Source organism: Coffea arabica, chromosome 2c (assembly GCF_036785885.1).
Source record: "Coffea arabica cultivar ET-39 chromosome 2c, Coffea Arabica ET-39 HiFi, whole genome shotgun sequence".
Taxonomy (NCBI): domain Eukaryota; kingdom Viridiplantae; phylum Streptophyta; class Magnoliopsida; order Gentianales; family Rubiaceae; genus Coffea; species Coffea arabica.
Window position 1 is genome coordinate 25,932,593 of NC_092312.1, and position 27,714 is coordinate 25,960,306.

The following is a 27,714-nucleotide window of genomic DNA, read 5'->3' on the forward strand; positions in this document are numbered from 1 at the left end:
GATGGTCTTAAGAAGGTTGCCCGTATGAAAGAAGGTAGAAATGGCATAGACAATGTCAACATTGATGATGCTCCAGTAAGATTGAAAGAAACACGGGGACATACCATCAACTCCTGGGGCTTTGTTAGGGAACATAGAAAAAATGGCCTGTTTAATCTCCCCCTCGTCCACAGGTTTGATCAACTGTGCATTCATGAGATTGGAAATAGTGCACGGTATGCCTTGTAAAACATCCTCAAACTTTGTTGGATTGTTGGATGTGAAAAGTTCATTGTAGTGGTTACACATTTCCTCCTCAATTTCCTTGTCGCTCTTACACCATTCCCCATCAGATTTTTGGAGAACACTGATTCTATTTCGTTTCCTTTTAGCCATAACACTTTGATGGAAAAAGGCAGTGTTTTTGTCCCCCTCCTTGAGCCATCTGCTTCTGGACTTCTGACTCCAATATAGCTCATCTTCCTTGTAAGCTTTGCTTAGCTGAATCTTTAAAGTTGCAATGACTCCTTTATTGCACAACTCACCCGCTTCTCTTATGACCTTCAATTGCTCCTTAATTTCCTGAATTTTCAGCTTTGCATTACCTTTTGCTGTTCTGTTCCACTTGATCAATGCTACTCTACACTCCCTAATTCTTCTTGTAACTTTATACATCCTGGATCCATTTTGTTCTTTTCCCCACGCTGTGCGAACCACAGGCACAGTTGCTTTGTCTTTCGCCCATCTTTGGTCAAAGAAGAATCGTCTCCTCCCATTCCTTTGTTGCGGTTTTGTGTCCACCATTAATAGGCAGCGATCTGAGGCCTCCATTTCAATATGCTCACAGGTTACCTTTTCATAGACTTGCGCCCAACTCACACTCCCTAAACATCTATCCAACCTCTCCTTTACCTCCCCCTCCCCTTCCCATGTATTGCATCAAGTCCATGGAACCCCCACAAACCCAATATCCACTAGCTCGTTCTCAGAGATGAAACCCTTAAAGTCCCTAAAACTTCCCTCAGATCTTTCATTCCCACCCCATTTCTCACCATTAGAGCAAATGTCATTAAAGTCACCCATCACAGCCTATTTCTCACCCCATTCTCGTTTTTTTTCCTCGATTATTTCCCACTGATGTTGCCTAACTCTACCCTCCGTACTTGCATACACCCCTACAAACCACCAGCTATCATTTGTTTCATTATCCACTACTTTCGCTGCAATATACCAATCCGAGCCCTGCACATCCAGTAATACCACTCCCTCCTTCCAAAATAAAGCTAAACCCCCAGCTCTACCCTTAGGATTTACTATAAAACTATTCTCAAAATTTACTTTTTTTTGCACTTGTTTCATAAAAGCCTCCTGGTTCTTTGTTTCACACAGAAATAAAATACTAGCAGAGTGGAGGTGAAGTACCTCCGTCAATTGGGAAATTGTCAAGGGGCCTCCTGCACCTCGACAATTCCACACCGCCACCTTCATTGCACTGGTGGAGGCATTGCGGGGCTAGCCTCCATTTCCCCTCCCTGTTTACCAGTGCTATCATCCCTTTTTGCCAGCTTTAACCTCGTGCCTTCTTCCACATCTTCCTCCATGATATCCAAATCTTGACTATCCAGCATCACTTTCCTTTTCTCTCCAAACGAGCAATTTGGCTCCCTGCCAGTGATGTCTCGTAATGGAGCTCTTTTATTTCGTGAGCTTCTTCTCCATTTCCCCTTCCCTTGTATGCTCTGGTTGACTGGTGATCTGCTACCTTTACTTCCACTCTCATTTGTTCGACTATTTATGCCACCATTTTCCAGAATATCCAACATCTCCTGCCCTGACACCATCTCCATCATCATTTCCACTGGAGCAAGATCAGGCGTTCTACTCTTCCTATTCCCCAATTCCACAACCACCTTACTGATTTCTATATTTTCCTTCTCCACTAGCTCTTTTCTTTGCACTTGTTTTTCCCCTTTCCCCTCACCTTGTTCCACACTCTTATCCAACACCTTGTTTTCTCTCAATATTTCCTTCCACTTCCTCTCCATAGCTTCCTTATTCTGCTCCCTATTCTTACGCTCATTCTCACCCTTATTACTACTCGTCCCAGCTATACCCCTAACACCCTTCTCCCTCGAAGTTCCTACATGGATCCCTGGGTCTTTGTTGTTCATTGCTACCACCATACCTCTTTGTTTCACCTCAATCTCGACCCCTCTGTACGCTCTCGAAGGGGAGGTCATGATATTCCCCACCCTCATCCACGCTCCATATTGACCTTCCCTACCGGACTGTCCTTCCTTCCATTCTCCAGTGCAAGATTTGTCACCGTGGCCAACTATCCCACAGTTATAACAAAAATCCGGACATCGCTCGTATTTAAATTCCACCCATGTATTCATTCCCTCAAACTTCACCAAAGTGCCTCTGAGAAGAGGTTGTTGCACATCCACCTCTACCAGTATCTTCATATGTCTACCCTTTTTTCCTCCTCCTGGCGGAACTATAACATCCCTCACTGATTTGAACAGTTTTCCTAGCTTAATCCCCACTGTCCTACACAGCCAGTGGACAGGGAGATTCCATACCTGCAACCATAAGTATGTATATCTAAAGAATTGGGGCTTTCTTTCACAACCTATTTCCCAATTTTTAATCACCAGGACCTGATTGTCCAGTACCCACGGGCCTCCCATCAACACTTTTTCCCGTTCATCATCAATTTCAAACTGGAATTGAAAAAGGTTAGGGCCAAGCTCAGTTACCACCAAATTTCTGGGATATCCCCACGCATGGTTGGTGAAATTTTTAACCCCTGTGAAATTTGTCACTTTCTCTCCTATCAATCTGCCTACCAGACTCCTGCTGCAATCTTTGACTCCTTCACTGATATCATCCGAGCAAAGATCCACCCCACCCAGCTCCGTTGAAGAGAGCTCAAACTTGCTGAAGGCACGAGTTAGCTCCTCTTCCATCTTCTAAAACCCAGCTGCTTGACACCACCTTTGCACTATTTCCTTCCTCAGAAAACCAGTTGTTCAAACCTGCAAAACAAAGTAGAAAAAACAGAGAACAGAAAAACAGAGACCTAAAACGATCTGAAAACACAAGGAACCCTATCTATCCACCCGCTAAACTAGCACACACTACCAAGACCTTTACAGGTAGTCCCCATCTCCTGTTCCCCGGATCATGACCTCATTCGCACCAGGACACAGACGTGAAAGCACAAATGAGGTTTAAGGTTGCTAAAAATGGGTGTTTGTAGTACACCAGAAGATGTAAGGTCACTACACCAATTGTGAAACTCAGAAATCTTCCCTTCTGTTATTTGTTGCCGCAGCTTTTTGAAATTTTGAAGTCTCCTATTCTAGGAGGGAAGCTCTCAAAGTAGAGACAGAAGCTCTCAACCAAGAGAGAGAGAGAGAAAACAAGTGATTGCTATGCTTATTACAAGCAATTCACCAAGACAATACCAAAAAGATACATAAATCACTGCCAATTACATGAATCAATTTTTTTAGCAACAGTTGCAAATATAGAATATGAGCAGGAAAGCAAAACAAACGGTACATTTAGAACAAAAATAAAATGTCAATTTTCCTTATCTGAAACACTAACAAAAACTAACACGGTAGAACAAACTAAAATCAAGAAACCAGAAATGCGACAAGAATGGGCATAAAAAGCATGATCAAGTAGAGCCGAAGTTCAAAAATCCGAAACTACGAGCGAACATGAAAAAAATGAAACACAAAGTTCAATCGAAGTTTCCCAAATTGCTTTTGCCAGCGAACATGAAAAAGAATCCTTTTTACCAAAAATCAAGATTAAGATCAACACAAGCATCACACCCACAAATGAAATCCTTAAAGCATACAAAAATCCAAAAGAAATTCGAACAAAGCAAATAATGCACCTACGCATTGAACTTCCCTACTAGCAGCCTTGACACCCCTAAAATCATCACCAGAATCAGCCAAATCATTAGCATCCCCAATTGAACTCAATTGTATAGTGCATCCCCAATTAGCATCCCCAAATCGTTATCAAAACCAGAATCACTAAGTTTTATATTGATTATATCCCCGGGCACAAGAACTGAAGCATCTTCCTAGGTTTTGACGAACAGAGAAAGACAGAGATGAATAAAATACACACTATAAAAATAAAAAAAGGAACCAATTAAGGACAAAATTGAAGGGGGATTTGGAGAAAGGGAACCGATTCAAGACAAAATTGAAGGATTATTTGATTTTTACATCACCTTAGACCATCGTGTTGTCTCTCTTGTTGAAAGAGATGAAGACAAGTTCGGAGTTCGTTGTCGTTCTTTGTTGTTGGAGATGAAGACAAGTTACAGATTTGGAGAAGTGTTTCTTTGTCGTCGTTGTTCCAAAAGAAAGAGAGATGGAAAAAGTGTTTCTTTATTTCCCGGTTTCTATGCTACAAGTTAATGTCCTTCTAAATTCATTTTTGGTCCAAAAGGAAAAAAACTGATGGGAAAAAATGGTGGGAGAACGAAAACTTTTCCTGACGAATTGACGTGGGCAAAAGTAGAAAAATATGTTTAAAGTAGCAATGCCTTTTGAAGGATATTTGCTTGACGAATTGTCATAAAAGGTATGATTTTTCTAACAAATAAGTTGGTTGTTAGGAAAATTTTGTCACCAAAGAAATAATTTTTTGTAGTGACACTTGACTAAAGATCAGATGTATCATGAGTGTGAAGTATCACTTCATTCGAGATATCATTGCTGAAGGAAAAGTCCTTGTTCAAAAGATCAATACCAAGGAGAATCCTACTGACATGTTTACAAAGCCTCTTATGATTTACAAATTCAAGCAGTACTTGGATTTGGTTGGTATTCGTTGTTGGTGATTTAGGCCCATTGGGGCTTATGTGGAGAAGGTGGAGCAGTTTATTATTATCGATGTTGAGGACACGCCAAGGTGAAGATTTGTTGATGTAGCATGTCGCACATCGGTAAGGAGTTTCTCCCTTATCCCACATCGGAAGAAACCTAAGGAAAGCCTCCTCTTATTCACCCATAAATATAGGGGGCTTGTGTTAGGATTAAGTGCACCACTCAAGAGAGTATTGTATGGGTTATTAGTTTTTTGGGTCATCTAATCCATTTGTAGTCAAATATTTTAGACTCTCTTATTTTGAGTTTAGGAATATTTCCTTGTGAGTGCCTTATTGGCCTAGGAACCACATTCCTACGATTGTTGTATATCTTCTTCATAGTAGAAATATTGCTCCTCCCTCGCCTGTGGACGTAGGTCAATTTGACCGAGCCACGTAAATTTTGGTGTCTTTATTTTGCTTTGTTATTTATCTTTATTGGATTGCCACAACCCTTTTATATGGTCAGTTTTACCGTCTAATTATTATATGGCTGGTGTCTATCGCCTAACCATTATATGGTCGATTATACCTCCTATTTTGTTCTAATTTTAGTTTGTTTATTCTTGAGCCAGTCCTAACAAACATAAGCAGCAGTCATGTGCCCCTATGGGCATCATGACTAGGTGGCTAAATTTGAAATTTCACCTTATCATGCTAGTATTGTACAGATTGAGTTGGGTTAGTGGTACATTGGTTTTGTTGCCTTATTATGTGGCTAAATTTGGAATTTCACCTTAACATGCCAGCATACTACACGGGGTCTTCCATTCCCAAGGTCTGAGCAGAAGAACAAACCCGAAAAGCCAAATAGGAAAATTACAAAAAGGCAAGTAGAAGAATGAAAACCAATGAAAGTGAATAAGGACTTTTATTTCTTTCGTAATACATAATTGCGTGCTCTAATGTGGCACGTTAATGCATTTGCAACTATTCTTACAATTGCGACAAAATTTGGACAACCAATTTGAGCTAGACAACGAATAACTAAATTTAAAGATTGATGGATTATAATCTTTTATTTGACATCACTCCACAGAGCTAAAATCAACGTATTGTACATATAACTGTTCATAAATTCACTTAGGACTGGAGGAATTTCTTAAACCAAAGAGCTGAACTTTTGGGGTATCTCTTCAATCCATTTTTGAAGTCAACAAAGACCAAACCAAATCTCTCTGTGAAACCTGAATTCCATTCCCAATCGTCCATGAATGTCCAAGGAAAGAAGCCCTTCACGTTCACGCCATTGCTGCAAAAAAAAAAAAAGGATTGTAATTATCTTTAGAAAATGTAATCAGGAGTTTCTGATCTATGAGAAATGTTGACAAATAAAAGAGGTGGAGTTACCCAATGGCTTCTTTGACTGCCCTTAGATGGGCTTGATAGAAGCGTGCTCTTTGCAAATCCTTGACCCCTCCTTCAACTTTTGTTATATTAGTCTCACCAAATCCTGGTAATAAATGGGAATGTGAATTTTAATTTGTGAATTTCAAAATCGATCACGTGGATTTACCATCAAATTAAGTTCTTACCATTTTCTATAACATAAATGGTTGGATTCCCGTACTTGTTCTTTGTATAGACAAGAACATCACGAAGACCTTGAGGATACACATAAAGTGGTACTCCTTCCTGAACATCGTAAAATGAGTTGGTAAAATGAGATAATACTCGAATTACTGCCCAAAAATTGAAAGAATTAAAACAGTTCCCGGGGTTCTTCCAATTGCATCCAGTTCGAAACTGATTCACCAAGGAAGTTGCTCTTTCATACCAGATCAAAATAGGAAAAAGGAGCATAAGCAAGACATGATTTCTTTCATGAATACTGCTAATTAAAATTTTCAGATGGTTTTGTGGAAAAGATCAATTTGAATAGTTTTCCTTGGATCGGAATAGTCATAAATTGACAACTACAATTGCCAAATTGAATCATGTTACGAAAAATTTTCTTATTATGAGAAACACACGGTCAAATTCTTGTTTTTTATCTGCATTATCTTCCCTTTTCACTCGTTTCGAATATTATGATTTCCAAAAGTGACAGAGGTTTTGAAGATATAACATACCGCCTCACCAATAGCCAGTCCATTCCTTTCCGCTGTGACAAATAGAAGTTTTGAAAGATTAACAATCGAAATAAAAATCAGTAAAAGTTAATTGTTAACAAAATTACACTGTATAAATCGGGATTATATATATTGGAACTCACTTGTCAGATTAACTTGATTATCAGTTGTATAGCTATTATTAGGACCATGATGGAAGTGGGCATTTGCTGCAAAATTTGAGGTATAATAATTCACTCCAAGGAAATCCAAGGAACCTTTCACCAACTGGGATTCCTCCCTCGTGAATCTTGGTAACCTTTTACCCACGAGACGACGCATGCTTTGTGGGTAATCCCCGAAAACTAAGGGGTCCAAAAACCTGCAAATACCATAACGTTTTTGTCATTTTGTTTTTTTTTTAAAAAAAAATTTACAACTAAAAGAATATATTAAGGCGATATTTTTTTTAAAAAAAAAAAAGAACAAAACTATGTAAACTCACCATCCATACACGAAGTCGATTGCGCGTTGTGCAGCTTCGGTGTCGGCCTTACTATTGGAATAAGGCACGTACCAAGTTGGGTTCAACACAATTCCTACTTCACCATTTTGTGATGCCTATAGAGAATATGAACACAAATTTATGTGTTATATTGTCAGATTAATTTTGCTTAGGATTTAACAAAATAGGCAATAAAAAAATTGAAACTGTATGTTTCGTTGTTTTTAAAATGGATAACCGTGACGATCATAATTTTGGTCATGCTTTGTCTTATTGCAGTATCTTTTTTTTTTTTTCTTGAGATATTGTTCATTGACAAATACATTTGGCTTAAGGACTTGATCCAAAATTTTCACGTCTTCTTCTTCACTTTCATACCTAGATGTCAAACGTATGATACATGTATTTTTTGAAATAATTCAATATAGACATTTTTATTATTTTTTTGAAACTTCTATACTCCAAAAGTCATTTTTAATAATATGCAAATCCCCCCAGAATCATAATAACACTAATTGATTTATCAAAATGAATAAGATAGCTATGGGGTGGTCACCTTGTACTTCTCCCTATACAGGTTAGAAATTGCTGCAGGGTCACCAAATTCCTTGAAACAAAGTTCTGCGAAATCTAGAAAATCATCCCTGTGGGAAAAAAATGCAAAGAAATAAATACACTTTAATCAGTAGCACTAATGGGATTGTATTAGTTTGACTAGTTTTCACAAATGAATATCACTTACACAATGCGCGGGCTTAGAAATCCAAAGGTTGAGGAACATCCCAGTGGAAAATTGTTACAAATGGTGTTATACCTGTTTGCATGGGGCAAATTATCTATATTAGTTGATAATTTGAGAAGTGAGAATTGTCAACATTAGCAAGAGACGGTTTTCTTTTAATTAATAAAGATATATATTGTTGTCGAATGGAGATTTCTGACCGTTTGCTAGAAGCTCATCAATGAGGTTGTTGTAAAATGCAATGCCTGCCTTGTTCACACCTTTACTTAGCTTCCCATCTGAGAAAAAGTTGAATATAGTCGAATTAATGATGTACTATAAAGTAATAAAAGTTTACCCATTAATTTGTAAAGCAAGCAATTACAAGCAACAGTTTTTGTTGGAAAAAGAAGAAGTCAAGGATTCTCACGAGGTATAACTCTTGACCATGAGATCGACATTTTGAAAGAATCCAACCCTAAGAATTTCATGAGTTTGATGTCCTCCTGCATGTGACCATGGTGTTTTCAACTTAAGTGCATGCTTTAAAAGTAGTAAACTAATTTTTTGACATTATTGTAAAATTATAATTAATGATGAAGAAAATGTATGCATATCATACCTTGTAACGATGATAGAAATCAACAGCTATGTCACCAGTGCTATGATCCGCTATTTTATCTGCAATGTAAAACAAGCACAATATGATGGTATAAAATCCACATAAGCTTATTTCCTTGTTCATATAAATTCCTATAATTATGTTGAGTGATTTCTTGTAATTAAAATGTCCTTGCAGTTTAAATATAGAATACAATTTCCTCAATTTTGTTTAATATCTCAAAATTTTACTTGGATATTGGTGGCTAAAGGTATCCCATATACTCGGCCCCCTTCCATCTTCGAATGCTGCTCCTTCATACTGCAAGTTGATGAACACATTAAAATTTCACCAACAATATATGAGAAATATGACAAATAAATTTCACTGAAGTTGTAGGCTTGTATCCAGTACCTGATAGGCAGCTGAAGCTGCTCCAAATATGAAATCTTGAGGGAAACTTTTGCGGTTGAAAGTCGAAATATTTTTGGGTGCTACCCCAAATGAAAGCCCACTCAAGGAAAAGAAAAGAGCCAAGAATATGAGGACATGTAAACCAATGCCTCGAGAAGCCATGCTCATTGAATGTTATTGCCTTTCTTAGATTGATTAATTTGGGAAATACAAGCTTGCTATGAATATATGTTTTGGTTTTGTGTTCGGGAGTGGCTGATTTGTGAGGTTTCCCCCCTGATCAGAAGCCTTTTTGTAGTCTTCATTATGCACGTGTTATTTAAGCAAGTCCAGGATGGACCCATATGACATTTGAACTTGTCAATTTCTGTGAAAAGAAATAAAAAGTTGCTGGTCGAATTGAATTACTGAATTTTCAACATTAGATATATGCTGATGCCCCCATACTTCCATGTAGCCCCAAAAGCAATTTCTTAAACGATTATTTAGAATTTCCACTTTAAGTTGACAAATTAATCACACGTGTTACTTATTGGAACCTATCCATTAGGAAAATATTACGAACCTTTGAAACTTAGTCAATCCTTTGAAAAAAATACCAAATATATCAACCCACATTTATCGGAGTTTCGTGTCACGTACCTTAGACTACGTAGAAGAAACCACGCATGGATCGTTAATGGACGTGGCTAAAGAAATGGTACTTCTCCAGTAACTTTGGATAGATTGGATGATTGAAATGGTGAGTAAAGAGAGAAAAATTAGAGGCACTTAGAAGATGAGTTTGTCATTTTGATGACTGAAAACAGTTGATCTAAACCATGATGTCACTTAAAAAAAGAAAAGAAAAGAAAAGAAAACCATGATGTCACTTCAATATTTCTTCTAGTTGTTTTTCTATTTGACATTTCCCCCTTTACGTTTCACATTACCTCCCTGTTTCCACAAATTCAATTGCTGCTCTCTTTCCTCTTACTTTTAATCACCCTATACAATAATTTCTTTTGCATTTTTTTTGGGTTAATGCAACTCACAAGGAAAAGTAATAGTCCAAGACTAGTAAAGGGAAAATTGCAGAAACCTTCCCTGAGGTTTCTGACAGTAACCCTCACCTCCTCTATGGTTTAAAAAATTGCATTGACCACCCTTGAACTTAAGGAATCTGTTGCAGATCCGGTCCAAGTTAGAAAGAGTCCCATTGAAAAATTGTTTTAAAAAGTGAGATAAGAAATTTGTGTCAGATTTGCCCTTCATCTTGCTTGCCTAGTAGTATTAACAAAGGAAGGACAAAAGTTATTAAGAATCAATAAACTTCAAGGGGTATAAGTGCAAACTATTTCCAATGCACTTGCAACAGCTTAAGCACCAGGTGAAAGCAATGGCTAGTTAAACGGCTAAATGAGGTCTGAACTTGCACTAGCTTATAAATGAGGTATGGTTTAGCAATCCACTACTGCAGCTAGTTTTAGGGGTAACACAGCTGGTTTCCTTGACTTTAGTTTGGTAGTTGGAGGTGAAGTGCATGGCTTTTTCTAGCCACAGGGGAGAATCATGGAACTCCCTAGCATCCTTCACAATAAGGAACAAATACTGCACCTACAATCGAAAGGCAACACTGAAGATTTCTGAGACTGAAAAGAATCCCAACAAGTTATATTTTTATTATGCAAAATGCAAGTACTTCCAGTGGTATGATGGTCCCGAAGAAGAAAAGGTTAGCAATAGAAGAACATTCATAGCTCTAGTGCTGCAATCTCAACAACAGCTACCTTCTTCCTCATGCAAAGGGAAATGCCAATTGTAGTGGCAAAGGCAAGAGCTCTAAATATAGCAGTCAACATACTTTTCATTATCAATCTCATACTTGTTGCTGTGTATGTTTTCATTCATATTGTGAAGTCAATAGGATAATGTAGCATAACAAATGTACAAGGGGGGTATAAGATGTAGTTGCAATTCAAATTGCTGTTGCAAGACATAGGAGAATGAAAATGGAACATCATGTAATCAACACCATTTCGAATTTACAATTTAATGCAACCAATTGAGTTTGAATCTACTATCATCAGCACAAATTCCACTTCATCTATCAATACTGCCAGACCAGATACAAAAAGCAGCTTGATTACATGACTAATCCATTACTACAAAAGTGCAGCAGAGCAATTCAATGCTACAAAAGAGCACTAGAACAATCCATTACTACAAAAGCATGACTGAGCAATCCATTATATTCAAAACACAATCTGCTGCAATGACTTGAAGCAGATGGTAAGGATTGCAAAGGCCTATCAGCTCCAAATTTGTATATCAATAGTCATATACAAAAACATTCGTATTCAATTAGCTAATTAACATCAAACTAATAAGGCTCAACAAAACCGATAAGCAGGAAACTACAGCAAGTACATCAGAATCGCATGCTAAAACTACTGCTAATTGAGAAAGATGTAGCTAACACTACTGCTACTGTTGACATTTCCTGACTGCAGTGTTGTAGCTACACTAATTGAGAAAGATGTAGCTGTGGCAGCTTGAGAAGCAGCAATTTGCTGAATTGGAGGAGGTTCAAGAGTTTGAGTGACCCGAGTAGTTGCATTTGAGCAAGTTCTCTTGCTACTTCCTGTAGTAGTTGCTCCAGTATTGTACAATGGCCTTCCTCTTTGCGTTTGTATATTATTAGAGTGAAAGTGAATGTTTGAGAAATATTTTATTGAAACATGTATAAAATGTACTCATTTGATTGAACCTTCGCTTTAAAGCAATTGCTTTGGTCGGAACAGGAAGCTCTACATTTTCAGTTCCAGGTTGACTTGTACGAGAAGGATTGCTTTCTTGGCTTGAATTCACACTAGGCACATTACCTTGTACATAATCCTAGCAATAAACATAGACAAACATCAGTTATTAGAAGGTTCTATATGTTACAAATGAGTGATGTAGGACCAAAAAATAATTTATCCAAAGAGTTGCTTTTGACAGGCCTATGTTTGCAGCCCCTCTTCCTAGTTTGCCTCTTTTACTGCTCAACTATTGGGGAATAAGCTAACATTAGTGCATTTTATTTGTTTATCACATTATTTTCAATAGCAAGTTGAGCACATATAAGACCTGTTGGCTAGGAGTTTTGCTGCCTTTCTTCTTTTGCACAGGAGCTCTTTGGCATGACCTCTGGTTGTGATCAAAGGAGCCACAATTTTCACACTTGAATTTGCTCAGCCTTTTTGGTTGAGGTGCAAAATGTCCTTCATCATGTTCCCTTCTCCTGTGCACCTTTAGTCTACCTGGAGCTCTTCGCAAAAGAGGAGACAACACTATGGAAGGGTTAACATTTGGCATAGGTGGCCACATCTTCTCATCAGGCATTGGATGAATCATACTTGCATATGTCTTTAAGTACATATCTCTTGAGAACCAACAGTCAGAGTAGGACTCCAGTTTCTGTCTCTTGTAAATAATTCCCAATGCAACATGTTTACAAGGAAGACCTAAAATTTGAAAAGCTCTACAATCACAGTTTTTATCAAGTAAATTGACTATGTATGACTTGTTCATATCCCTTACTTCAAATATGTCTTCACTTGCCATTGTTAGTTGACATTGTCTTGGTGTTTGTCCTATTTTTTGCAATTTGTCCACCATCTTTGGGGTGACAGAAGTGGTTAGTGTGCACCCCTTCTGATATCTCTTGTGCATTTTCTTCATAAACTTCTTCCTCAGCCCCTCAACAAGTGTCAAGATAGGTTTCCCTCTTAGTTCACCTGCCCATGCATTAAGGGACTCAATGCAGTTATTTGTGACGTGATCACACTTAATTCCAATAGCAAAGGTATATCTACACCAACTTGTCTTGGGAATTTTCTCCAAATATCTCCAAACTTCCATGTTTAGCTCATTTATACTGGCTATGGCTTCATTATGCCCTGCACTATCATAGTTTTTAGCTGCTCTCCAGAACAGGTTACTGAGTAAAATACTAGAAAACTGAGCTTTAAAATTGCTGCAGATATTACTATAGTAATGCCTTCCACTAGCAACAGACACTATCTCCTCATAAGCAAGATTCAAGCCCTAAAATGAAAACCAAAAACATCACATTGTTATGCTGATGAGCAGCAGAATTAGGACTGAAAAAAACTACTGCATAACAAGTATACCTTTTGTCTGTCACTCATGAAGGTTAAAGGGACATTATCTCCAAATGGCCCAAAGAAATCCTCAAAGTAATGGAAGAACTAACTCTAGATTTCTTTATTTTCACACTCAGTCACAGCAAAAGCAGGAAAAATGCTGTTGTTAGCATCTAAAGCAACTACTGTGAGAAGTACACCACCAAAAGGACCTTTCAAAAAACTGATAGGTTGTATTTTTGTCATTAATTTATGATTATTTTCCTCTTTTATTTTACCAAATATTGTTTTAATTGATGAATTCTACTTATATTTGGTTAATGGTGCTAGTTGTAGGAAAAAAAGCAAAACGTGGTTAAAAGGGGTAATTTTTCAAGAATTGCTGTCAGGTCCAGAAAAGCCTCATAGCAAAAGCAATACGAAAAATTCTGCTGTTAGCATCTAAAGCAACTACTATGAGAAGTACACCACCAAAAGGACCTTTCAAAAAATTGATGGGTTGCATTTTTGTCATTAATTTTATCTCTGTTTTCTTCTTTTATTTTACCAAATATTGTTTTAATTGATGGATTCTACTTATATTTGATTAATGGTGTTAATTGTAGGAAAAGGAGCAAAATGTGGTTAAAAAGGGTAATTTTCCAAGAATTTTCGCGCGTGGCAGTTTCCTAATTCAAGTCGAGGACTTACGAAACATATTTCCAATTACAGTTGGGAAACTATTTAAATTATCTTTTATCAATTTAGGAATTATCTTTTTCTTAGGAAAATTAGGAAGTTTATCTTATTTTCAAAGCTACAAAATAGGATGGAAGTTGCGGCTACTAGGAGTACTTGTGAAACTACGATTTGGCCGTCTCTTAGTCTATTTAGGGGATTGATTAGTTTCGGCAAATAGGGAGGTACGATGGCCGCTTGGCCTTTTGGCCAATCTTTTTTTTTCTCTAGTTTTTCTCTTATCAAAGACTAATGCAGCTGGCTTTGGAAAAATGGTATGAATTGCTTCAATTGGCTATGCGCAATTAAATTCCTTTTCTAGTCGAAAGTCAACTTGAAAATTCGATTCTAAACATCTGTGAGATCGAATTATTTTACTTATTTCTTTTATTCATTGGTATTTGTGCATTTTCTGATTTAATTTCTTATAATTATTTAGTTATTTGAATGTCAATGGTTTGAATTAACCTAATAATCTACTGCCAAATTAATCGTTAAATTCGTAATTGTTTGATTGGTTAATACCAGTGGAGACTAGCGTGATCGGTCCTATGTTAGGGAAACGTTTGATCTAATTTAAATAAACCCTCGTAGTGTACTTGTTTGTTAGGGTTGGACTTTTCTAATTTTTAATGCAATTAAGGAATTGAATCCTAGGGTCGTACCTAGGGTTATTTTTTAGTTAGAGAAATAGTTAACGGTCGTACCTTGGCTATCGAAAAAGTAAGGAAAAGTTGGTTATTTATCACGTGTATGGCAACTATAACCAATCTATTAATGAGTAATTGAATTATCTTTGCATCGATGATCAGTTGAATGAACCGTGTCTGAAAAGTTGCATCTTTGGCTAGAGTCGTATCTATTGTTGATTAATTCCTGTTTATTTTCTTAAGTTGCTTGTATTTAGTTAATTAGCTATTTTTATAAAATTTCCCATACTTTAGACTCTAAAAGAAATAAATTATTCCTAATTCCTGTGAATTTGACCCTACTCACCGCTATATATAAAATTTATATTTTTGTTGAGTATGTAATTATTATTGCACAGGCTCGACAACCTATAAAAAACATCCATCAAAACCAACAAAAAGGTTTACAGCCTTCAAGAAATCCACTTCTTTGAGCATTGAAACTAATAAATATTCTCAAAAATCTAGACTCAACTAGGAGAGTAGGCAAATCATAATGTATTGGTGCAGAACCAGCACCAAAATCTAGCTTTGTGAGTTGTATTTTCTAAGGAGTTCAGCATATTTTGGCAGTTTGGTGTAGGATTCACTATGATTACCTTCAATCTAATTTCTTACTTTTGCAAGTGCTCTATAAAATCTGCCACTTGCTTGGATGCACACCATATTTTATCATCTCTGCTTCTACTCTTTTGGTGGACATGTTAGGGTGAATTATTAATACTGGTACTTTTTTTTTTGTAATCCAGTCAGCTGTAACTTCTATGTTCTTCCTATCCATCACACTCGTGTGTTTCTCTTGGTAAGACTTAATCATAAAGGTGATGGAATCTGCTACTGATGATGCATGAATTCTCCATTTACATCCTTCAACACCATAAATAGTAGTCATTCTACTATTTTCATTTTCCACCCTGACAATGGGAAATACTTTCTGAATTACGTAGTCCTTTAAAACTGTTCTAAATGCATCAACATTAGTGAACAACTGACCTTTCTTAAACTCTATGTCTGTCTTTGGGTTGTACGTCCATATTTTTTATTTCAAGGCTTGCTGAATGGGGTCACATTCTTCCTCACTTTCGAAATCAGAAACAACATCACCCTTCTCATTCTCATCAAAACCAAAAAAGGACATGTCAATTTTCTCACTACTTGCCAGAGACACATTATTAACATCTATGTCATCCCTATGTTGTGCAACCAGCTTGAATCAGAGCTGGAGTCATTATATTCACCCTCAGAATCATCAATCTCAACAACAACTACCTTATCATTTCTTTTTTTTTCCTAAGTTCATGTAGGTGTTTTGACCATGGTCCACCTCAACATTAGTTTGATCATTGGGAATAACATCCATACCTAGCACATACACATTAATCACCATTTCAGACTTATGCATTTTGAACATTTCATTAAAACTATCATCATCAGTAATATCAAACATGTCCCCTGTCTTAGGAATTAGGCACCTCATGTGCAGTAACTTATTCAGATGTCTAAGGACTTAACTAAATACCTTCTCAATAACATCAAACAGCAAGTTAATGTAACAGTAATCAATTGGATCGACATTTGAAATTCTTAATTATTTCCTCTCATAATGGACAGTTATGTCATAAGCAGGAAGGAGAGCCATCCTAAGTTCCAAAAGTGACTGTTATTGAACAAAGAGGAAATCACAACAGCTTACAATTCTACTGCAATGTTCTATATTTGTATCATAAACCAATCATGAACTCAGACAATGATCAATACAACATGTTTATACAAGAGCTGTTAAGGTCAAAAAACTTCTAACTACAAATAGAGCAGCAAGTCTTTAACAACTGGAATAACATCACATTCATATGCCATTGATCATTACTAACATATTCAAATCATGATACATCATCCATTCACTGAGCAATCACATTTTGGGCTTTCTATCATACAACAACTAACATGAAAATTTTCTCTCTTCAAGTGACAACATCAAGGATAATTTACTTGTACAGCTGTGATTCTTGCAAATATTATGAATGAGATACTCAGATTGTGGTTGCTTTTTACCACCTATTGTGCTTCTTTTCTCACAAATGCTTTGCCTCTCATTAACTAAGCAAAAGCTCCAGCTTCTTCCCTTATGTTTCCTTCCCTCAATGGTTTGTTTTATCAGTCACAACACTAGCTATGGAGCTGGTAGACAGCCTTGTCACCTCAAGAGCTGTCATTCACAAATTGGCGCCAATTCATGGTGCCATCTTCCTCCTCCATTGGCGCCGTTGGTTAGCTCTACAAATGACGGTTAAAGATGGTACAACTCTGCAGAAACAGGGACTCTTAAAGTAGTTTAATTAGTTACTCAATTTGTTTAATTAGTAATTAATTAGCTTATTTACTCCCTCAATTTGTTCACAAGCAACATTCATTCTTTTGTAAAATTCATTCATCAAATAACCACAAATAATTGGGGTAACTAGGTAAATTCACACACTCTTTTGACAACAATAGGCCCCAATTAGTTCCTAGGGGATCTCATGACATGCGACTGGTCACATTGTTAGAGGACATACTAAGTCTACAGTCTTTGTTTCGCATGTGCTCCTTTTATTTAGTTAGTAGGGATCTTAACCATATTAGCAACAGAATTAGCGCTTATGCGTTAGATATTGTTCAAGATGAGGAATTTTGGATTCCTTAGTGCTAGTATGCACTGTCTGTAAAGCCCTTTCAAGTCTTTACTTGAAATTGTAAAGAGTTTAGTTATTTATAAAAACAAATATCGTTCCGAAAAAAAAAGGTTCCTAGGGGAGGTCAATGCTATTTTGTAAATCATAGGGGAGGTGAGTGCTACTGAAAGAAACCTCAAGGGAGGTTTCTATAATCTTCCCAATAGTAAATGGTTTAAGAGCAATGGATTTAAGCCGCTCTAGCTAAGCCTTTAAATATTATGTCTTAGGCAAAATTTGAAATAATCTGTAAAGTGGTCTCAAACTTGAATACCATTATTGTTTTTTTTTAAATGAGAAATTTTGAATCCAAAATCTCCTACTTACAATCCCTCTCTATTTACCACCTAATCCAACTTTTCCCCTTGAATACCTTGCATTTCCGCAGTAGAGGCACAACAATTTTTCAATGGCAACACAAATAAAAAGAAAATTTTTGTTCTTTTTTAAACAGACGTAGATTTTTTGCAACCTATGTTGATTATTTTGTATGGAAAAATTATAGTTTTGATCCCCCAATATTTAGCCTATTGTTTCAATCAAAACAAATTTAGTCCCCAAAGTTTATGATTTTAGACAGATTTAGAACAACTAATGAAAATGAAATAATAATTAACATTAAATATCAAATTGCCGTTAGTCAACAATGATTTAGAACAACTTTGACTGGTTTGCATGGATTCAAAAGTAAGCTTTGCGGCTTAGAGACGCTTGAAAGGTTTGCTGTTTCAACCCTTTACTATTCTTGGACTATTACTTTTTCGTATGAATTGCTTTAAACGTAAAATACTTGGAAAAGAATATTATTGTACAGGATGATTAAAAGTAAAAGGAAAAAGAGCAGCAATTAAATTTGTGGAAACAGGGAGGAACGTGATGGCCATAAGGGAGTAAATGTCAAATAGAAAGACAACTAGAAGAAATATTGAAGTGACATTATGGTTTAGATCAACTATATTCGGTCATCAAAATGACAAACTCATCTTCTAAGTGCCTCTAATTTTTCTCTCTTTACTCACCATTTCAATCATCCAATCTATCCAAAGTTACTGGAGAAGTACCATTTCTTTAGCCACGTCCATTAACGATCCATGCGTGGTTTCTTCTACGTAGTCTAAGGTACGTGACACGAAACTCCGATAAATGTGGGTTGATATATTTGGTATTTTTTTCAAAGGATTGACTAAGTTTCAAAGGTTCGTAATATTTTCCTAATGGATAGGTTCCAATAAGTAACACGTGTGATTAATTTGTCAACCTAAAGTGGAAATTCTAAATAATCGTTTAAGAAATTGCTTTTGGGGCTACATGGAAGTATGGGGGCGTCAGCATATATCTAATGTTGAAAAATCAGTAATTCAATTCGACCAGCAACTTTTTATTTCTTTTCACAGAAATTGACAAGTTCAAATGTCATATGGGTCCATCCTGGACTTGCTTAAGTAACACGTGCATAATGAAGACTACAAAAAGGCTTCTGATCAGGGGGGAAACCTCACAAATCAGCCACTCCCGAACACAAAACCAAAACATATATTCATTGCAAGCTTGTATTTCTCCAAATTAATCAATCTAAGAAAGGCAATAACATTCAATGAGCATGGCTTCTCGAGGCATTGGTTTACATGTCCTCCTATTCTTGGCTCTTTTCTTTTCCTTGAGTGGGCTTTCATTTGGGGTAGCACCCAAAAATATTTCGACTTTCAACCGCAAAAGTTTCCCTCAAGATTTCATATTTGGAGCAGCTTCAGCTGCCTATCAGGTACTGGATACAAGCCTACAACTTCAGTGAAATTTATTTGTCATATTTCTCATTTATTGTTGGTGAAATTTTAATGTGTTCATCAACTTGCAGTATGAAGGAGCAGCATTCGAAGATAGAAGGGGGCCGAGTATATGGGATACCTTTAGCCACCAATATCCAAGTAAAATTTTGAGATATTAAACAAAATTGAGGAAATTGTATTCTATATTTAAACTGCAAGGACATTTTAATTACAAGAAATCACTCAACATAATTATAGGAATTTATATGAACAAGGAAATAAGCTTATGTGGATTTTATACCATCATATTGTGCTTGTTTTACATTGCAGATAAAATAGCGGATCATAGCACTGGTGACATAGCTGTTGATTTCTATCATCGTTACAAGGTATGATATGCATACATTTTCTTCATCATTAATTATAATTTTACAATAATGTCAAAAAATTAGTTTACTACTTTTAAAGCATGCACTTAAGTTGAAAACACCATGGTCACATGCAGGAGGACATCAAACTCATGAAATTCTTAGGGTTGGATTCTTTCAGAATGTCGATATCATGGTCAAGAGTTATACCTCGTGAGAATCCTTGACTTCTTCTTTTTCCAACAAAAACTTTTGCCTGTAATTGCTTGCTTTACAAATTAATCGGTAAACTTTTATTACTTTATAGTACATCATTAATTCGACTATATTCAACTTTTTCTCAAATGGGAAGCTAAGTAAAGGTGTGAACAAGGCAGGCATTGCATTTTACAACAACCTCATTGATGAGCTTCTAGCAAACGGTCAGAAATCTCCATTCGACAACAATATATATCTTTATTAATTAAAAGAAAACCGTCTCTTGCTAATGTTGGCAATTCTCACTTCTCAAATTATCAACTAATATCGATAATTTGCCCCATGCAAACAGGTATAACACCATTTATAACAATTTTCCACTGGGATGTTCCTCAACCTTTGGAATATGAGTATGGTGGATTTCTAAGCCCGCGCATTGTGTAAGCGATCTGCATTTATGAAAACTAGTCAAACTGATACAATCCCATTAGTGCTACTGATTAAAGTGTATTTATTTCTTTGCCTTTTTTTCCCACAGGGATGATTTTCTAGATTTCGCAGAACTCTGTTTCAAGGAATTTGGTGATAGAGTCAAGCATTGGACCACTGTTAATGAGCCATTGACATTTTGTGTAGCTGGGTATGACTCCGGCATCTTAGCCCCCGGCCGGTGCTCAGCTTGGAGGAACAACGACTGCCCAGCGGGCAACTCCGCAGCTGAGCCTTACTTGGTTGCCCACAATATTCTCCTCTCCCATGCAGCAATTTCTAACCTGTATAGGGAGAAGTACAAGGTGACCACCCCATAGCTATCTTATTCATTTTGATAAATCAATTAGTGTTATTATGATTCTGGGGGGATTTGCATATTGTTAAAAATGACTTTTGGAGTATAGAAGTTTCAAAAAAATAATAAAAATGTCTATATTGAATTATTTAAAAAAAATACATGTATCATATGTTTGACATCTAGGTATGAAAGTGAAGAAGAAGACATGAAAATTTTGGATCAAGTCCTTGAGCCAAATGTATTTGTCAATGAACAATATCTCAAGAAAAAAAAAAAGAGACTGCAATAAGACAAAGCATGACCAAAATTATGATCATCACGGTTATCCATTTTAAAAACAACGAAACATACAGTTTCAATTTTTTTATTGCCTATTTTGTTAAATCTTAAGCAAAATTAATCTGACAATATAACACATAAATTTGTGTTCATATTCTCTATAGGCATCACAAAATGGTGAAGTAGGAATTGTGTTGAACCCAACTTGGTACGTCCCTTATTCCAATAGTAAGGCCGACACCGAAGCTGCACAACGCGCAATCGACTTCGTGTATGGATGGTGAGTTTACATAGTTTTGTTTTTTTTTTTAAATATCGCCTTAATATATTCTTTTAGTTGTAAATTTTTTTTAAAAAGAAAACAAAATGACAAAAACGTTGTGGTATTTGCAGGTTTTTGGACCCCTTAGTTTTCGGGGATTACCCACAAAGCATGCGTCGTCTCGTGGGTAAAAGGTTACCAAGATTCACGAGGGAGCAATCCCAGTTGGTGAAAGGTTCCTTGGATTTCCTTGGAGTGAATTATTATACCTCAAATTTTGCAGCAAAAGCCCACTTCCATAATGGTCCTAATAATAGCTATACAACTGATAATCAAGTTAATCTGACAAGTGAGTTCCAATATATATAATCCCGATTTATACAGTGTAATTTTGTTAACAATTAACTTTTACTGATTTTTATTTCGATTGTTAATCTTTCAAAACTTCTATTTGTCACAGCGGAAAGGAATGGACTGGCTATTGGTGAGGCGGTATGTTATATCTTCAAAACCTCTGTCACTTTTGGAAATCATAATATTCGAAACGAGTGAAAAGGGAAGATAATGCAGATAAAAAACAAGAATTTGACCGTGTTGACAGGTGCCGAACCTGTGCAATAATAAATACTTGCTCAAACAAAATATAATTTCTGTAGATAGTGATAAGCAGGGTCGAATCCACAGGGACTGGGGATAATTCGTTTCTTCTAGAGTCCAAAGTATGGGGGGTTTTTGGGATCAAATGCTAACTAAATAAATTAATTGTAGAAAATAAATAAGAGAGATAATTATTGGAGAAACTCTAGACAAGGGTACACTTCAGAAATGGTTCATGCACTGATCATCGATTCACAGATAATTCCACATTTATTAATAGACTAGTTATAGTTGTCTCGCACGCGCTAAACAACCAACCCTTCCTTAATTTATCGATAGCTAAGGTACGACCGTTAGCTATTTCTCTAACCCAAAAATAACCTTAGGTACGACCGTAGGATTTAATTTCTAGATTGCATTAATAATTAGAAAGACCCAATCATAACTAACAAACACGCTACGAGGGTTTGTTTAAATTAGATCATATGTTCCCCTGACATAAATCCAATTACGCCAGTTGCTACTGGGATAGAGATAACGAACAATTACGGATTCAATTATCCCTATTTAGTAAAATAGTCTATGTGAACAATTAATTATTGCGCATTAATCAATCATACACAAGAGTTATAATAGTTAAAAGCAGGAAACATATGAATACCAATAAATGGAGGAAACAATTAAAATAAATTAGATCTCACAGAAATTATTGAACCAAATCTTCAGTTGTCCCCTTGACTAGCATATGTCAAGTATGCTTTGGTTGTATTTTTAGTTGTCTGATTAAATTTTTCCTTTGCCTTAGTAGTTCTTTTCTTCAAACTGTGATGAATGCAATTGAGATATGAGTGTACGTAACAAGTTCATGCCATGGGGTGTTCTATTTTCCTCGATGACGAATTGATTGATGAATATGCTGAACTTGACATAAATTTGACTACCCGTGCGATTTTTGAACCTAAGCTAAGGTACGGAGGTCAGGGACTTTTCCTCCGTAGCCGACTTTTTACTTTCCTTCCTTGGCCGATTTGGCCAGGAAGAATTTTGTAAGCTTCAGATTGCTTTTTCGCATGGTTGTTCTCCATTAATGGAGGACTAACCTCCTACTGCTAGTCAAGGGGACAACTGAAGATTTGGTTCAATAATTTCTGTGAGATCTAATTTATTTTAATTGTTTCCTCCATTTATTGGTATTCATATGTTTCCTGCTTTTAACTGTTATAACTCTTGTGTATGATTGATTAATGCGCAATAATTAATTGTTCATATAGGCTATTTTGCTAAATAGGGATAATTGAATCCGTAATTGTTCGTTATCTCTATCCCAGTAGCAACTGGCGTAATTGGATTTATGTCAGGGGAACATGTGATCTAATTTAAACAAACTCTCGTAGCGTGTTTGTTAGTTAGGATTGGGTTCGCTCGTGTGGGTAGCCGCTGGTGGATGGCGGCTAGTCAGCAGTTGCCGCGGGCTGGAGGTGGCGATGGAGCTGCTGGAGTGGAGCTTGAGCTGCGCGAGGTGGAGGTGCACGTGAGCTGCTGGGCTTGGGCGCAGAGAAGGAAGGCGCGCTGCTGCGCGCCTGGTTGGCTGGGTGAAGCGTGCGGCCGGTGCGAGCGCCGCCTGGAGGTGAGCTGGAGTCGCACGCCTGCTGCTGCTGGCTGCTAGTGCGCGATCTGTCAGATTGCTTGGAGGCGCGGCGTGCGGGAGAGGATCTCGCGCGGCTGGTTGCTGGGGGCGCGGTCGCGACGGGCAGCGGCGCGATGGGCGGCGGCAGTCCTTGGCTCTGGTGTGGGGCGGCGGCAGACAGCAAGACAAAAGGAAGAAGAAGAAGGAGAAAAAAAAAGGAAGAAGAAAGAAGAAGAAAAGAAAAAGGAAGAAAAGAAGAAGTAGGGCTACGGTTGTTTCTTTCTTTTTGAATAAGGGCAATTTCGTCTTTTTGCACTCTTGCTTTTTTTTTTTTTTTTTTGTAAACGAAGAACTCCTGTCTTAGGCGTGGGCACGTCTAACTACTATAGAGTCCGCAGAACAATTCTCAGAAATTGAGTTCCGTCAGGCGTGACCACCTGGCGTGGGCACGCCTAGCTGCCATAGAGTCCGCAGATTCTGAACGAAAATTTTCTCCGTCAGGCGTGCCCATCTGGCGTGGGCACGTCTAACTACTACGGAGTTCGCAGAACCTGAGCGAAAATTTCTTTTCCTCAGGCATGACCACCTGGTGTGGGCACGTCTAACTGCTAATTTCCTGCCACCAAACATCAAACCATCAATTGACACTAACACTTAACTAAAACTTAAAAAATGCATGAAAACTAAAATAAATAGTCTGGGGTTGCCTCCCAAGTAGCGCCTTTCTTTAATGTCTTTGGCTAGACATTTTCCTGTGTATTCATGGAGGATAAAATCTTGTGGCTCGTTTCAGTGCTTCATCTTCTATGTAATCCTGATAGCCCTCGTAAATAGAGTAATTCTTGGGCACACGAGCTACGGGCTTCCATGGACTAGTAAATGGCACCAAACAAACAAGTGATGATCTTAAATCTTCACTCACTCCTCCATCAAGAGCACTTATTGGTTCGAGATATTTTGCCATCATGACTCTTAATTTATTCCTGACATGAAATTCAAAATCGTCGGGTATAATAAAATCAATCTCACTAACAGGAATTAAAGAATAAGAGTCAGGAAAATATTGATCAAGGAATGGAGGAGATGTCACCGTATTTGGAGATTGTTCACTGGATTCATTCACTTGAACCATTTGATGTTGGGGTCTCAATTCTTGCTCTTCAACTTTTTTTTCAACTACATCTTTAGATTCTTCTTCTTGAGATTCTTGCAGTACCATGTCATTCGTCAGGATAATTGCACTCTCATCTTCCTTATGGTCGATAATAGTCGGTGAAGGCAATTCTTCATAAACTGGAGAAATCAATTTGCTCGTTTTAAATGCCCATTCACGCCTTGCTTCTTTCATCTCTTTATTCATCCTTTGTGTCTCATGTTGAAGTTGATGTACCTCCTGTTGAATTTGATGTGTCTCCTGTTGAATTTGATATGTGTTAGTAGCTATTAATTCAACTATTTCTTCAAGAGACATACCTGACATAGATGATGATTCTTGAGACTCATACTGCTGAAAATTCATTGGCCCTGTTGTATAATCATAACTGGAGTTATCCTACCATCCTTGATCATACCCGTTTGGATTAGGGTTATACCACGTTTGAGACCAGGGTGAAAAATCTCCATAATTATTGAATGGGACACTCAGATCATCTTGATATTCGGGGCACATACCGGTTGAATGATCCCTGGCATAACAAATTTCACAGGTTGCAGCAGCCATTCTTTTTTTAATAGAGTTTATTGCCTTTAAATATGCAAACTTAGAAAAACAATCAATCTCATTGCCTTCCCCGAAAACAAAATCCAGTATATCACCAAAATACGGAGTGTTAGAAGCCATAAACTATATAATAAAAAAAATAAGAGAAAAATAAATAAATAAAAATAAAAACAAGATGAATTCAAAAAAGAAACAAATTAATCTGGCACCAGTCCCCGGCAACGGCGCCAAAAATTGACAGGTGCCGAACCTGTGCAATAATAAATACCTGCTCAAACAAAATATAATTTCTGTAGATAGTGATAAGCAGGGTCGAATCCACAGGGATTGGGGATAATTCGTTTCTTCTAGAGTCCAAAGTATGGGGTTTTTTGGATCAAATGCTAACTAAATAAATTAATTGTAGAAAATAAATAAGAGAGATAATTATTGGAGAAACTCTAGCCAAGGGTACACTTCAGAAATGGTTCATGCACTGATCATCGATTCACAGATAATTCCACATTTATTAATAGACTAGTTATAGTTGTCTCGCACGCGCTAAACAACCAGCCCTTCTTTAATTTATCGATAGCTAAGGTACGACCGTTAGCTATTTCTCTAACCCAAAAATAACCTTACGTACGACCGTAGGATTTAATTTCTAGATTGCATTAATAATTAGAAAGACTCAATCATAACTAACAAACACGCTACGAGGGTTTGTTTAAATTAGATCATATGTTCCCCTGACATAAATCCAATTACGCCAATTGCTACTGGGATAGAGATAACGAACAATTACGGATTCAATTATCCCTATTTAGCAAAATAGTCTATGTGAACAATTAATTATTGCGCATTAATCAATCATACACAAGAACTATAACAGTTAAAAGCAGGAAACATATGAATACCAATAAATGGAGGAAACAATTAAAATAAATTAGATCTCACAGAAATTATTGAACCAAATCTTCAGTTGTCCCCTTGACTAGCAGTAGGAGGTTAGTCCTCCATTAATGGAGAACAACCATGCGAAAAAGCTAAGAAAAGAAAATCTAAAACTATGCTAAAAGCCTAAACTAAAACTTGTTTCTGCAGAGAGAGAGAGAGCCTGAAGCCAGCGAAGGGATTGTATTTATAGAGTCCTCGTGCGGCTGTCTCCCAAAAGAGACCCAGTAGTCTTCCTGCTTTTGTGGGTCAGCACGTTTAGTCCAAGAAGGAACCCAATCAATTGAAATCCCAATTGAAGTCTTGTTGCCAAATGACTCTTCACGTGCAAATTGGCTAAGTCAGCATTGTTCCAGAATTGTCATCCGCGAAGGAATCTCCAAATATTTGGAAGTTTGCACGTGGCCAACAATCCCGCAAATCCGGTTTTGGACATCATACTTAGGCGTGCCCACGTCTAACTGACAGAAAGGCTTCAAAAGTTAATTTTCCAGCTCCTTTTTCCCCTAAATGCTGCAATTCGCATAGAACACAAAATCTCAGTAAAATCCACCGATTAGTGCAGTATTTAGTCCAAATAAATAGGAAAAGCACGTGAGAAGACCGACTAAACTGCACTCTATCACGTGTGTTTCTCATAATAAGAAAATTTTTCGTAACACGATTCAATTTGGCAATTGTAGATGTCAATTTATGACTATTCCAATCCAAGGGAAACTATTCAAATTGATCTTTTCCACAAAACCATCTGAAAATTTTAATTAGCAGTATTCGTGAAAGAAATCATGTCTTGCTTATGCTCCTTTTTCCTATTTTGATCTGGTATGAAAGAGGAACTTCCTTGGTGAATCAGTTTCGAACTGGATGAAATTGGAAGAACCCCGGGAACTGTTTTAATTCTTTCAATTTTTGGGCAGTAATTCGAGTATTATCTCATTTTACCAACTCATTTTACGATGTTCAGGAAGGAGTACCACTTTATGTGTATCCTCAAGGTCTTCGTGATGTTCTTGTCTATACAAAGAACAAGTACGGGAATCCAACCATTTATATTACAGAAAATGGTAAGAACTTAATTTGATGGTAAATCCACATGATCTATTTTGAAATTCACTAATTAAAATTCACATTCCCATTTATTATCAGGATTTGGTGAGACTAATATAACAAAAGTTGAAGGAGGGGTCAAGGATTTGCAAAGAGCACGCTTCTATCAAGCCCATCTAAGGGCAGTCAAAGAAGCCATTGGGTAACTCCACCTCTTTTATTTGTCCACACTTCTCATAGATCAGAAACTCCTGATTACATTTTCTAAAGATAATTACAATCCTTTTTTTTTTTTTTTTTTGCAGCAATGGCGTGAACGTGAAGGGCTTCTTTCCTTGGACATTCATGGACGATTGGGAATGGAATTCAGGTTTCACAGAGAGATTTGGTTTGATCTTTGTTGACTTCAAAAATGGATTCAAGAGATACCCCAAAAGTTCAGCTCTTTGGTTCAAGAAATTCCTCCAGTCCTAAGTGAATTTATGAACAGTTATATGTACAATACGTTGATTTTAGCTCTGTGGAGTGATGTCAAATAAAAGATTAGAATCCATCAATCTTTAAATTCAGTTATTCATTGTCTAGGTCAAATTGGCTGTCCAAATTTTGTCGCAATTGTAAGAATAGTTGCAAATGCAATAACGTGCCACATTAGAGCACGCAATTATGTATGACGAAAGAAATAAAAGTCTTTATTCACTTT

The 27,714-nt window shown here is 37.0% G+C and overlaps 1 protein-coding gene and 1 pseudogene across 1 annotated transcript; one reads left to right on the forward strand and one right to left on the reverse strand.

Annotated features, from left to right (window-relative positions):
* The first annotated feature begins 1 nt into the window (after position 1).
* On the forward strand, positions 2 to 27,485 carry LOC113724154 (furcatin hydrolase-like). Its single transcript, XM_072076852.1, has 16 exons — positions 2 to 22; positions 10,658 to 10,680; positions 11,227 to 11,273; positions 19,125 to 19,186; positions 19,280 to 19,349; positions 19,521 to 19,579; positions 19,696 to 19,771; positions 19,903 to 19,980; positions 20,109 to 20,196; positions 20,295 to 20,550; positions 20,990 to 21,105; positions 21,219 to 21,436; positions 21,548 to 21,579; positions 26,929 to 27,028; positions 27,111 to 27,213; positions 27,317 to 27,485. The coding sequence occupies exons 1-16, from the start codon at positions 2 to 4 to the stop codon at positions 27,483 to 27,485; spliced, it is 1,518 nt and encodes a 505-aa protein (XP_071932953.1).
* On the reverse strand, positions 5,969 to 9,339 carry LOC113724151 (furcatin hydrolase-like; annotated as a pseudogene).
* Positions 27,486 to 27,714: the final 229 nt, after the last annotated feature.

Excerpts from the sequence above, each read along its gene's own strand:
- LOC113724154 (XM_072076852.1), top strand. The coding sequence starts at position 2 with ATGGTCTTAAGAAGGTTGCCC. Across the intron at positions 19,350-19,520 it reads CTTTAGCCACCAATATCCAA|ATAAAATAGCGGATCATAGC; the intron begins GTAAAATTTTGA and ends TTTACATTGCAG. Across the intron at positions 21,106-21,218 it reads ATCGACTTCGTGTATGGATG|GTTTTTGGACCCCTTAGTTT; the intron begins GTGAGTTTACAT and ends TGGTATTTGCAG.